This window comes from Drosophila innubila (assembly GCF_004354385.1).
Source record: "Drosophila innubila isolate TH190305 chromosome 3R unlocalized genomic scaffold, UK_Dinn_1.0 2_E_3R, whole genome shotgun sequence".
Lineage (NCBI taxonomy): Eukaryota > Metazoa > Arthropoda > Insecta > Diptera > Drosophilidae > Drosophila > Drosophila innubila.
The window spans coordinates 9332355-9346357 of record NW_022995380.1 but is presented as its reverse complement, the minus strand read 5'-3'; the positions used below and the strand labels follow the sequence as shown (position 1 = coordinate 9346357).

The following is a 14003-nucleotide window of genomic DNA, read 5'->3' as shown; positions in this document are numbered from 1 at the left end:
TTGTGTCGCCGATTACTCATCTCAGTTGCTTCCTGTTTTGTTATCGATTTTATTGTCAAAGCTCAGCTGAGAGAATCGCCGCTCCCCAAATGTTGGAGAAACTTATTTGCATGTTTAGAAGCTTGGATGCCGTTGTTGCCAACTGGCCAAAGAATTAAATAGAATAAGCCAGCTATTTGTTAATGCGAAATGATTTATAAATAAAATAAAAACTATTTATATATGTTTTATGTAAATCTATGTAAAGATTAAGCCGATTTCTATTTGCTACGAGTATAATATACATATAAATTTGGCTCAGTTGAAAAATAGTGTGCAAAACTTGGGCCTTTCCATAAGGAGGCCCACGGATGGCCCAGCGACTAATTCTGTCAGTTGATTATATTTGCATATTATGTATGTATGAGACAATTTCTCAATCAATCTCTCCTATAAAATCTCAAAATCGCGGCATGCACACAAACATACATATTACATATGAACAAAGGTATAGATGTGTGTCTTTTATTTAAATTTGGGCTCCCCTCGCAGACGTAGTTCGCTTCGTTTTGTGGCCTTCTCCACTTTGGCTTTTTTGTTGACCAAAGTCAAAAACCGTTCGATAATCATGAAGTTCAGCAACAACAACAACAACAATGACAACAATATTGCGACTGCGTTGCTTTCTCTTTACATAACGACAAAAGACAAAACCAAAATTAATTAAAGAAAAACAGCGAACTAAAATAAAAAGCGAGCACTAAAAGGAATCTCCCGCCCCGTTACGATCTTTTAAACGTAACGTAAACGAAACCCCGAAAATACTTATGTACTGCTCTCACCCGATCACTTAACAATTTCGGCTACCCAAGCACTTTAAAGACACCCGTGTTGTCGTGTTTATGTTGCAAGCTTCGCACATTAACAAATTGTCAAAAAAATAAATAAAATAAAATAAAATAGTGTATAAGCTTAAGGCAATTTATTTTTATTTTTTAGTTTAAATTTCTGAAATCCAAACTCCAGGTACTCCGAAATTCGTATCCCCATTATGTCTTAACACTGATAAATCAAAACCGTTTCAATACCAAGAATATTCGTTCTATTTAGTTATTTAAATTACAATTTTATTGAAATTTAAAAATCTTTTTTTCTAATAATAATCCATATAAAGCTTTACTTATTTTAAAATAATTACAAAATAAAATCAGGCCGCTTTAATGAGTAAAATATTCTTAATGTTGTACTTTATGAGGTGTACTTCTTTGACAGCTTTAGGACTTACCGATGAGAGACCTTGAAGACTTGGAGAGGGTGGTAATAAGAATTTGACAATTTATAGTATTTGCTCAGTCAAAAAGTAGACAATTTGCTGATTGTTGATTTATTGAGACTCACATGTTTACGACACTCAACACTCACAATCAGTCAAAAGCAACTTGTGATTTATTGCGCAGCTTCACTTAACCAACTTTACGCAAAGTCAGCGTTTTTTATGAGCCCCAAAACATTCAGAATTCTTGGCGAAATATGAACAAAGCTGTTAACTATTATAAGAGTGTATCGTAAGCCGGTAAGTACTCGACACAAAATACTAATTCTGAGAACTAATGATTTCCCGCTTTTAGGCCATGCCCACAATCAAATAACATTCATTCATTCATTCATTCACACACCATTTGACGACGATTAGTTTTTTAGGTTTCTTTTGATTTTTTGAATGTAAAGGCGTCATTTGTGTTTGGTCAAAAACGAACCAAACTGTGGCTCAGGGTTACAAGTACTCATCTGGTCACATCAGTAGAGGCAGCATCCAGTGCGTTCCGGTACCGAATGCTCTGCATTAGCCAAAAGCATTACTTGTAAATATTAAACATTACACAATGCACGTTGAAGCAGTCAACAATAAATTGCGTATCTGAGCAACCTTCAACTGTCGCCCAGCTGGCTATATCTATGTGAAAACAAAAAAAACCGAAAAATAAAAATAAATAAATAAAAAGAAAAACGTAAATTAACATAACAAAACGCAAAAGTAGGCATAACGCAAGTGCAATTTGCAACAAACTCCATGTTTAAGCGAGGCGTGAACAAAAAACAAACTATCCACAATACACACATATCGACTTTTATATATGTATAAATGTATACATACTTCGATAGTATGGGTCTTATTCATAGACTGTTTTGTGCCTGCCACAGCCACAGCCGCAGCTTGAAGTTGTACGTCGTCACAGCTCTTAACTGGCAAATTCATTAGTAATCACTTCACAGCCATTAGGATTTGGTACAAGTGCCTCACACACAATGAGTGTTATATCCGAAATGGTATTGGTTATATAGTATGGATATAGATCTTTAGGATGTATGCATATCTCTGGCACACAACCAGATCTATATTGGCAGTAGTGGAATTATTAGCAACATTTTTAACAATTTTATACTAAAGACTAAAAGAGATTTCGGATCTAGCGTACAAGTTAATATCTTTAGTCTCAGCAACGGTGTCTGTTAATCCAACGATGTATTGCCAAAATACAAAATTTATTAAAATATCATTAGAACAAGTACAGATCAGATATTTCAAAAGGCAATTCTCACAGATGTTGTTAAGTAGAAATAACTTTTTCACTTATTTTTAACTCTATAAAAACTCAAACGAGTTCCTCACGGAAAGTTTTTCTAACACAGTTTTACCTATAGTGCAATCATATATTATTTCCTCATTAAATCTGTAGCTTTTTCCACAGTTTTAAGAGCTATTCGTACTTCTATTCCGTAGCATATGGCATGAATCTGGAATTGACCGCGCCCAGCTTGATTAGGCGTAACTCAAGTGCAAACCTTGCCCAAAAAGTGTTTAATTAGTCAATATTTGAGAAGTCAGCTGTGAAGGAGACTAGAGGAAATATAGAATACCGATTTGTGTTACCTGCGGGCACCTTTTAGTCAATCCTAAAGTACTTTAGTACTCGTACCTAGGCCAAATGTGAATCAGGCTTCTGTGCGGGCCAAGTGCTCAAATATTGACGCATCAATCAAGCGCTGGGCAAACATTGTGTATTAGTGATAATTTATTGAGTGCGACTCATTTAGTTTGCTTAAAATGCCTGCACAAAGCAGTGAACGACCCGACACGATCCGCACTAACCCGATCCGATCTCATCCGATGCGAGGCAATCCGATACGAAGTTGGATATGGAAAGCCTTGCTTATGGTAAATCTATTGCCAAATCGAATAATATTTGGTCAGCTGGTCGAGAGACAAATTCGAAAACCTGCGGAGTAATTATGGTGATTTGTGAGCATGTTTAGGGCCAAATTAGAGTGTGGGTCTAAGCCACATCATGGCCCTGCATTGGGAAACTCGTCAAACTGCACCTTTGTTTGTCGGTTTCCATAAACTCAAAGCGTTTTTCTTTCTCTGTTACACCAATAATTATGGTACTTTTAACTGTTTGCCTCTTGGCTCCAAATGTTGTTTTATTTTATTTGTAGTTTTGGCCATAGCCAAATATTCGAAAATTCAACGCATCACATGAACTTTTCACGATTGAGAAAATGGTTGGCCGGCATGGCATTCTGCTCCAGCTTCACTTGCTCCTCGATACACTCGACAATTGGCCTTTTACTTTCCACGGCGACAGTCAAGCCATTTCGCACCGCCACCGAGGAAATCGTGAGTAGATCCTTGGCCAGATCAAGTGCAGCGAATACTCTAATCATGGTTGACCCAGTGCCTTTGGCATAGTCGCCAAACTCGCCACTCTGATAGTCATTGGGCAGCAGGTAATGGAACTGTGGCCAAAATGATTTCGTTATGAAGAAAATGCTATTCGAATCCGTAGGCTTAAAGTCCTTCTTTATGCCCCAAACAAAGTGTGACGAGTTGACCAAGTTGCCCACGTTCAAAACAATTAAACTGCGCAGCCAGAAGCCAACAAACATGGATACGGCCAGTGTTTCACCAAAGTATTGGAATGGAGTGTTCAGGGGAACCAATACATTCAGCACAATGTAAAGGAGCACATAGAAGCTGTGGGGAGAGAAGGAGAAAGTAACAAAACGGAGAAAGAGAGGGTGAGCGGGTGAGAGGCGTGCTTATAGCAAATAAAAATTAACACATCGATTAACCAAAAATTAATTAATATTCATGTGCTTACCGTTTTTGAAACATGACAATTTTATCGCTTTCTATATCGGACATATCCACATTCAAAAGCAATTCCTCCTGCTGTCGAGAGTATTTCAAAAGATTGCCATGCAGCTGGGCACGCAAGAAACCCTGTTTGCTGTAGTAAGGATCCTCATCCTCTTTGAACTTGGCATGATGCAACCGATGCGCATGCACGCGACTGTAAATGGAGCCCTAAATTAAAGAAAAATCGAATGGAATGAGATATTAAATTCGGACAATAAAGAAAAAAGGAATTTGGACTTAAATGGAAAATAATATAAAGAAACAATCGAATATTAAAATAATTATAATAAAATAAAGAAACGAATGAGAAGCAAAAATCAGAATCAGATTGAATCTTTAAATTCGGCAACAAAAATGAAATGAAACTCGGAAACGAATGAGAGTGAAGCTCTGAATTGCCACCGATTGAAAACCGGTTCACAACCGGTTGGGGTAGCAATACTTGCTATGGTTGGGTTGTAGTCTCAGCTAAAAAGCTACTTAGCAATCACACACTCAACTTTAGCTTTGTCACAAGCTTTTACCAGAGGTGTCACCGACAACGGGGCGTGTTAGATCACTCACCTGTCCGGCCATTGTCTGGCAGAGCATAAGGAACACTCGCAATGGTGCGGTTGCCGTAAAAGTGCGATGTGCCCATAAACGATGGACGCCCACTGTCACCCCCAATATGCCCAGTAGACTGACCAGCGCAGCTGTGTGAGTGGGTCGGAAAATGTGACGTGTTAATTGCAAGACTTATGCTGGATTGATCTGTTTCACTCACTGAAAAATATCGTTATCCACGAGGCGCTTGCAAATGCTACGTAAACGCCAAAGAGGCCTAGTATATAGACGTGAATGTAGAAGAGCACCACGGGCCAATTGGCATCCCGTTTCTTGAACTCTGCCTCTGAGTGGACATCCTTGCTATCGGTCACTGGCTTCGTATCCATCCTATAGTTGACAAAGAATTCTGCAATGCCTTAGTGCTCGACCTTAACAAACGACAGCTTAAGCGCTACTAAAATTGACGCATTTCAAATGGAATATTAAAGTCGTATAATCCAAGGGTCCAAGAGGTTCCAAAAGTTCCCCAATTTGAATATGCATGAATTGCCAGCAAATATGCAGAAGGCAAGCGACAATTGACTGTAGTCGGTCGTCAGTAGTGAAGTTTGATCGCTTTAGTCGGGTCTGATCGTATGTACGACTTAAATAAAATCAATCGTGCTTTAGGCTGAGAAATACAATATTTAGTTTAATGCCCTTGGGTAAGTAACAATAGCAACAACATGGGCGAACATGTGTCTGTGCAGGGTTGCTTGTGGATTTTGGGTTGTTTTGTTGTTTTTTGGTCGAGTAAATATATCTTAGATCTAAGCAAAACACAGGTATTTTATTGGCTAATACTCGATTCATCTCAATTCTGCATCTTGGCCAACTCAACAATATCATCGCGCGGCAAATCGCAATCCCCAAAGCCCCAGACCTGATTCTTATGTGCATACTCATCGCTCAGGAATCGCGTGCCATCTCCACACTTGTCTGCGCGACGCTTAACCATATCAGGAGAAACTGATTTGCCTGTGGAGGAAGAAGAAGAAGTATTACTTAAGGATCTGTAGCTAAGACTCATTATCACTTACGTCCACTGGCCAATCCGATACGGGCACAAAAGTCAATGAATGCGGTGGTCACATTCAGTGTGTAGTTTCCAAACTCGCCCGTCTTATAATCCCAGGGGAACACATGATGATAGTTGTGCCATCCCTCGCCCATGGCCAGAAGGGATACAAGTGGCACCTCCACGGACGAAATCTTTCTGTAAGATTAAGGGTTTAATTATTTCATATTTTTTTATTTTCTTTATGTCTTATAATATATTTAAATATTTAAACAAAACATGTTTAGTAAATATCTAATTAAATAATTTGAAAATTGCACACTCACTTGTCATAGGGTTTGTTGCCCCACATGTGCGCCACGCTGTTCACAAAGAATGCCACATTGAGAGTCCAGGTGAAGCGCATGTTGAAGTTGATCCAGAAGGACATCCAGAGATCCTCCTGCCAAAAGTACCAGGGCACCACAACGGGCAATATGATCGAGCAGAGGGCAAAAAGTGGTATATAATATTTGCGTTGAAACATGACAACAGCATCCGCCTCCAGATCGGACATATCGATGATCTTGCGCTTTTCAATAACCTTGGGATGAGGGGTCAGGAAAAGCCATCCAACATGGGCAAAGAAGAAGCCTCGGTTCACATTATGCGGATCCGCATCCGTCTCCGAAAACTTGTGATGTATTCTGTGATCCAAGGCCCAGGTGTACGCATCGCGCTAGAAATCAAATGGAGATTAGGTTCGGTCATTATTTGACTTTATGCTTTGACACTTACCTGACCAGCAATGGTGAACATGAAGGCCAAGAGGATACGCAGCGGTAGCGATGCATTGTAGGATTTGTGTGACCATAATCGATGAGCACCAGCCGTTATTCCGATTCCCGATACCCAAATACACACAGCAGCTAAAATAATAAATATTCGAAAAATATACATTATGAATTGAATTAATCGATTGAAAATATTTAGAATAATTAAATCATATTTAAAATACTTGAAGCATTTGAAACACTTTAAAAATATAGAACATTTGAAAATTTATCACATTTACTGCAACTATTTGTACTATGTCGCAATTGTCTCGTGCTTCGCGCTCTATTTGCTCATTGGACAATGACATTGCCGACACCGATGACATAACGACATCGTCTTTATATATAGTACACCACAGTGCTATTTCTATGCCCTATGCGTCAGTCCCCTTTTACCTATAGAGTTGGTCTTTATATAAAAATTGTGTTGATCAGCGACCGATTTTCAAACTGATGAATGTCAATTGAAGCGTTCGTTAACTTAAATTGCTAAAAGCTAAAGTTCACTGAGCTTGATGGCCCATTTGATGTAAGCATTACCTATGCTAACAGTTAATCAACGCCCGAGTCATTAGGTTTTATAACGAGGGCTGTTACAAGAGTATTTTTTCAAAAATAATAATTGTTATTTCTAACTTATAATGTGTATGTGTTCCTTATAAAGCAATCTAAATAACAGATGGGGGGAACTTTTTCAACAGCCGACTTATCAGCTGCAATATAATTATATATTTATTTTTGCCGGATAAGTAGTAAGTGGTTGATTACAAATGGTTCTAGATTTATAAACTATCGATAAGAAGTTAGTGATATATATAAGAAGTTAGTGATATTTTTAAAAATGCCTTGAGCATTGAGCGGTTTACGCCTAATTTTATTGGATTTAAAGAACAGCTGCCATTGTTATTAACTTTTCAACAGACGAAATAAGTGCATATGTTTTGCATTATATTTTAGTTAATTATACTTACTAATTACAGCATGAACTATGGACACTCTTGAATATTCGATAGATCTAGCCACACTTACCCCAGAGGAATGTGTAGAGCTTTGCGTAGAACAGCAAATAGATGCCATAGAGGGCGCCAGCGTGCAAAAATGTTTGGGCACACAGATCGGGCCATCTAATCTGAGGATTGTATTCCTCTTCCTTATCCTGTTCCTGCTGTTCCGATTCCTTGGCGATCAGCTCTTTATATACGGCATTCTCCTCTTTGTAACCCAAATTGTCATCGACTCCAGCTTGATCTTTGGTCTGTGTATCGTCTCTGGCTTGGCCTCTGTACTTCAGCTGAGCATCGGTTGAGGAACTGGCGCTACTGCACACAGCTTCAGGTGAGAGACAACAGGTGCCGTTGCTCTGTCCGGCGACAGAGGCGCCGTTGGGTTTGCTCGGCGTGGGTGTGGAGAGACACATTGTACTCGTATTAATCGGTGTTATCGGTGGTCTATCTGGAAAGACAGATTGCACTATGAGATGAGTAACCGCCATAGACTTGCTAATTGAACTTTAAGACTGCCATAATCAACTATTTATATGCGAGTACAGCCAGCCAGTCAAAAGTTTAAATATTTATACTCGGTATGTAATGGGTGTGAAATTTTCAGTATGTCTCACATGTCTCCTTAGTAGACTACTAAGTTTTTCGAGCATGTTTTCAGCTATTGAACTCAACAGTTTACCTTAGATATTAGCATATTCCATACTCATATTTGTGCTAATATTGTGGGCGATTTCTCTCAGTTGTCTTATCTTAAGTCTCTTACGCAACTGGCTATAACTTCTTAGCTTATCTTATTAAAAAGTACTCGTTTGCAAACAAAAACGAATTGGTTTCGACATTGTCATCATTCCACAACACAGTACAAACAGAACTTATCTCGATAACACTCATAAGTCAAGTCGAAAAGAATTGAATCGTCAGATGAGTAAAATAAACTAATACTTTTCGAGTAAAAACAATAAATATAAATACTTAGTAATACGTAGTTGCTGAGCTTTTCGGAAAACTATAAAAACATGTGCCTTTTCATATTTGGCAGAGATATGTGTCAAATTTCCATGATTTAGCTCTTATAAACTCTGAGTTCTAAGCTATATCGACTCGGCTATTGATACTGATCAAGAATATATATACCTAATAGGGTCAGAGATGTCTTCTACTTCCTGTTACCTACATTTCAACCAATACAATATACCGATTTTCTTATTTTTTAAATTACGGGTATAATTAGGCATCAGTAAAATATTTAGGCAGTAGTATTGAGCAATATTGATTAAATACAGTGGCAAAATAGCTTGTGCTAAAGGCCAAAACAAAAACTCAAGCTGCAGCTCGAATATATTGCTAGCAAAAGATTAAAAAAGCTAAATATAATCAGAAACAAACAAACAAAAATAAATTGAGTCCAAAGAGCAGTGTCACGATACGTAGATAATTTTTGGCAATAGGTAATACTCCCGAAAATGTCTGAGCTAAAAGAAAGTGTCAGACATTTTTATCTAAAAAGGCCATAAATTGGCCATGTGCGGTATGGTCTAGTGATAAGTGTTTAACACCTGGCACAATCAAATCAGTTAAGCGAAACAACCGTCTGGAAGCCAGAAGTTCATTCAAAATTTTGCCTAGAGATAACTGATAATTATAAATAGGGACACCTGCAACCCAATAACATGATGATAATGATTATTATGATAGAGGGCAATCGAGTGAGTCAAGAACAGGTGTTAAATGACTCAATGGGGCACACTTGATAACTCCTTGATTATATAATAAACTGATCCAATGCATCATATAAATATTATCAAGCTTTAGCTAGTGACCCTGAGACAGAAAGTTGTTTTTTGGATGGTTTCCGGTCATGTTATTGTTAAGAAAAAAAAGACAGCTATCTGATAGTCTTAGAGCAGAGCATTTACATGTGAATAGTTTATTTGCCGGCATTCATCATACGCCCTGTGTGACCGATATTAATGACCGTCGCGTGGAGAAAAACACGCCCCATTTTGCATTTGCCTTTTAATTAAAAAATGTATCACATAAAGAGCAATGAAAGCATATGCCAAACATGCTAATTTGATAAAGGAACGGCTATCAAAGGAGATGGGGCAGGAACTGGAGATGGAGAGTTGGATGCTAAGCTTTCGATGGCTATTAAGGGAAGTGGATCCCGTTCGGTTAACCCAGACGGAATTCGGGGAAGTCGCTCGAGGAGCGTGTCACAGGAATTGATCAACATTTTCATTGGGCCCACTCACGCAACTCGATTATGGCCAGGCTAAGAGAAATGTGTGGTGCGAGCATGCATAAATTATACTTAATATGAAAAATTCATTGTATTTTTTTGGCTGTGTCACTACGTGGCAACCCAGCGACGAAAACGCCAGTGACAGGGACAATGAATTCTATTACGCTTAATAATAAATAATAATAAACAATAAAAAGAGGCCAGCGCCAAGCCATCAGTTTTATTGACATTCGTTAGTAAAGTTCGCCGGTTCTCAGTTTCAAATATGAAGGAAAAAACCATGAAATTGACCGCCCATTAGCCGAGTTCTCAAAACATTGCAAATGGCCTGACGACGCTCACGTACCAATCAGAAAAACAATATCAAACACACATTCAAATGAAAGAAAATAAACAAAATTGAAAAATATGAGTTCTAATCGCCCCCTTCAATTTCATATATAGTACATATATATTATACATATACACTGACACTTTTGGGCCAATTTTCAATGGCGAATTGACTGGAGATTTGCCATGTCGCAGTTTTAGTTGTTTCAAAAAGTTAGGACTTAAAGACACCCACTAATTTAATGTTTGACTCTAGCAAATTCCTTGGAACCTACAAAGAGTCGAAATATATATATGTAGGTATATTTATTATATATGGTTTTAGGGTGTTCATAAATAATGTGCTTCATTAGTTATGCTGGCACCCGTATTATGTATACCCTGTAAATGCTGCATACCAATCTGGTAATTTAATTAGCTGTAAACAACAATTACAACTTGATTCCCAGCTGACAATTTTAGTTTCAAAATTGTTTAATTGGTATCTAAGCCACATCTGTTTATTGTAAGTGAGACACGGCTAACAGCGACCATTTTTAATTTGTAATACAAATAATAGCGAACACGAAGCAAACTGCTGGCAGAATCCGATTGCAATTACAACCTTTTAATATGTGATATACATGGGATAAATACACGAAATGGTATGTGTGACTAACAATATCAAGAATAGACAAAAGTAAACATGTAAACAATATGCGCGGCAATTCCTTATCAGCTTTCAAAAACCCCAAACGAATCCAATTGTGCTATAGATGAACTAAGTAAGTATTTTGTTATATTTTTCGTTATTTTTTCCTTATTAAATAAGAGAAACACATTTCTAGCCATAATAGACGTTATTAAACGATGTCAATAATCGTGATAATTTCATTAACATTATTTTAAAGTCTTCTAAAGAAATAGCCCTTGATTAAAGGTTATTAAATTTATATTTGTTTGGAATCAAGTCAGATACATTTTCTGAACCAATAACTTCGAATCCTAAGTAAAGTATGCGTGCTACTTGTTATGGGTGAATTTTAAAATAATTTAAGTGCTATTTTAAGTGGCAGTCTTTACTCCAACCGGCAGGTATATAAACAAGGTTTATAAGGAAGTGTTTTTAGTTGACATTTCTGTTTATGTATGTGGCACACTTGTGTGTGGAACAATCTAATTACGAAGTACATTAGGGATAGCGAAACACAGTTTTATGGCACTTGTAAATTATTATAGACTGTAATGACAGCTAAGGCTAACAAATGTAGGCGGGAGGGGTTACACTTTCTGCTGGAATTATTTCTACTGTCATATTTTACATATAATTTTTATTTTTATTGCAAATTGAGTGCGCTCTCGAATTTGAAAATGTTGCTGACGTCATATATTCTTTTCAAAATCATATTTGTTATACCTCAGCGTTTTTTATTTAAGATATACATATATATTTTATTTGTATTTTTTAAGTAGATTTGTAAATACTTTTCTAACATTTATTGATAAGTTGCCGACACGCTTTTTCGCATTGGAGATTTCTTTTGATGTTTTGGAACTATCACTAAAATATTATGAATTTTTATTGTAGTGTTTATTATTTTGTGTGCTCACTGCGTCTATCACGTTCTTGCTGTTCACCAACCGAACGAACTCAAATGACTAACAGCCAATGCTCAACTGGCCGACATTTACATCCATATCCAAGAGCTGACGCGTCGGCGGCGCTGACGTCGCGTTGGAGCATGGAGCGTGGAGCGTGGAGCAATTGGCGCTGCCAACAACGTCGCGTTGCCTCTACTCAATTTTTATTTCACTTTTATTTGGTTGCTTGTTTAGTTTTTTTTTGTTCTCGCTGCGAGCGCGTAACGCTATTATCTACCCATTTTCCCATTTCGTCGATCTCCCCTTCTGTTCATGTTTTCATTATTTACTATTTTCTGTTGTGCTCACACATTCCGTAAACATTACTAAAAGTCGAGAGAGAAAAAAACCAGCTTGACAGCGTGTCTAAGAAAATTGTAGTTCAAAGTCAATGTCTGAGCGGTTGCAGTTCGCTCTCTGAATGAGTAGGCGTCGGCGTCGACGTCGACGCTGGCAGAACAATGGTGGGAATCGAGCAAGCGGGTAAGCGGGCAACCGGTTAGGGGTGAGCAACAGCCGGCATTTCGTCATCGTTAGACGTAAAAGCTCGTAAATATCGGCAAATCGTCGTCGCTCGGCGCTCGCAACGGCTGATTAATGTTAACGTTAACCCAGTTTTGTTTTTGGAACCTGGGCACGCTTGTTGCTTCCCCATGTCAGTCTCTCACACTACCGCTCTCTCCCGCTTTCCCAGTCCACCTCTTACGATTTTTGTTTGTGTTTGTTTGTTGCTTAGTCAGTGTCATTATCGCTGGCTCGTCTGGCCCGTCTACGTACATATAGTATGTATGTACACACATATGTCTGGAACTTTGGATTCCCATATCTGAGGGGGGAACAATACTTGGAACTAGAGATGGGCACGGCCCTTCTTTTTAATATATATATTATTTAATTAAAATAAAATACTTGCCCTCATAAAAAAACAAATTATTTTAATCTCTGATAATTTTAGCGATTACAATTTTGTTCCTCTTATTTTCGCGTTTGAAACTTGATAAACATATGGATTTACGATTTATATGCCCGAAACCCTTTTTTTTTAAGAGGCCAGCGGGACACGTAGCCCGAAAAGGCACGTGCCCATCTCTAATTGGAACACTTGCTGAACGCGTGGTTATCTGTATTTGGACTCTTTTGCACATACAAGTACAAAATTTGTACAAAAACAACAACAACAACAACAATGAGGCGGAAACTAAACATTTGCATTTATCTCGACAAATGCTGATAAGAATTAAATCAAATATTTGTAGTGCAAACTATTTTGCCTGACCGCTAGGTTAACTGTTCCCTCCACCACTGATTTTTTGTTTTTAAGTATTTTCTATTATAAATTAATAATGAGAGAGAAAAACAGTGGTGTTTATTTTTTTGTTTTTTTTTCTATGAAAATGCTGCCACATCGACACCGACCGGTTTGGTGATCTCTGGCGTGGGGGATGGAGGCGTCGGCCAACGCGGCGAATGATGATGCAATGGCAACGCGCTGATAAATATAGAAAATACTGAGATACATAATATGTATAGATATTTGTAAGTGTGTGAACGTATATATAGTATGATCAATGATTGTTTTGTTTCTCCACGCTTATCGCGAATGGAGAATCTGCGGGTTCTGCTTCTGGTTAAAGCGTGTGGAAAGGGGTAAAAGAATGTGCTGGTTCAAATACTTTTTTTGATTATGAAAGCAAATACTTACAGATATGCATATACATATGTTAAAAAAGGTACCCGCTTCCAATGTGGCGACACCCCCCTCCTATTGAAGAGTTGTTGTTGACACAGCTGTGCATTTGCGGTGTGGTAAACACGCGATATGAGCCTACAATTTGAAGGGACAATCACTTTCGGGCCCATTGATAAGATGATAAGCTTTATAAGTATATAGTTGTATCTGCTATTTACTAATAACAAGTCGTTACAGGGTATACTTAGACTGTAAGGCAAGTTTTAGGAAAACTGACTCATGGGTCGATGTGATGACATAATTTTCACTTTACTCAATAGTTCGCCATCTTCATCTCTCCCTCTGACCGCACCATACGAGCTGGAGGACAACTCTGACTAGATGTCAACCATAAACATTTTCCGCTAATCACATGCCAAATAAAATTTACATACATAGTGGCTGTAAATTCCCCGAGCATTAGATGTGTGTAGAACTTTAATTAGATCCGCGGGACTGACATTCAACTAATCC

At 38.0% G+C, this 14003-nt stretch overlaps 2 protein-coding genes and 1 long non-coding RNA gene across 5 annotated transcripts; all 3 read right to left on the bottom strand.

The window, feature by feature from the left end:
- Positions 1–3460: 3460 nt before the first annotated feature.
- LOC117792367 (acyl-CoA Delta(11) desaturase) lies at positions 3461–5141 on the bottom strand. The gene is made up of 4 exons (XM_034632480.1): positions 4947–5141; positions 4745–4875; positions 4143–4348; positions 3461–4015 (listed from the first exon to the last, which is right to left on the bottom strand). The coding sequence occupies exons 1-4, from the start codon at positions 5113–5115 to the stop codon at positions 3514–3516; spliced, it is 1008 nt and encodes a 335-aa protein (XP_034488371.1). The 5' UTR covers positions 5116–5141; the 3' UTR covers positions 3461–3513.
- Positions 5142–5390: 249 nt separating this feature from the next.
- On the bottom strand, positions 5391–11938 carry LOC117792366 (stearoyl-CoA desaturase 5). Of its 3 annotated transcripts, none has more exons than XM_034632479.1 (6): positions 11771–11938; positions 7631–8053; positions 6564–6694; positions 6113–6504; positions 5809–5984; positions 5391–5746 (listed from the first exon to the last, which is right to left on the bottom strand). In XM_034632479.1, exons 2-6 carry the CDS (start codon positions 8016–8018, stop codon positions 5583–5585), a joined length of 1251 nt encoding a protein of 416 aa, XP_034488370.1. In that variant the 5' UTR covers positions 8019–8053; positions 11771–11938; the 3' UTR covers positions 5391–5582. The 3 variants fall into 3 exon arrangements, with proteins under 3 accessions (XP_034488370.1, XP_034488369.1, XP_034488368.1); XM_034632478.1 differs by having other exon boundaries at positions 7631–8049; positions 11654–11937; XM_034632477.1 differs by having other exon boundaries at positions 11654–11936.
- Positions 11939–13189: 1251 nt separating this feature from the next.
- Positions 13190–13475, bottom strand: LOC117792514. Its single transcript, XR_004618178.1, has 2 exons — positions 13351–13475; positions 13190–13289 (listed from the first exon to the last, which is right to left on the bottom strand). It is a non-coding gene; the product is annotated as an uncharacterized LOC117792514 (long non-coding RNA).
- Positions 13476–14003: the final 528 nt, after the last annotated feature.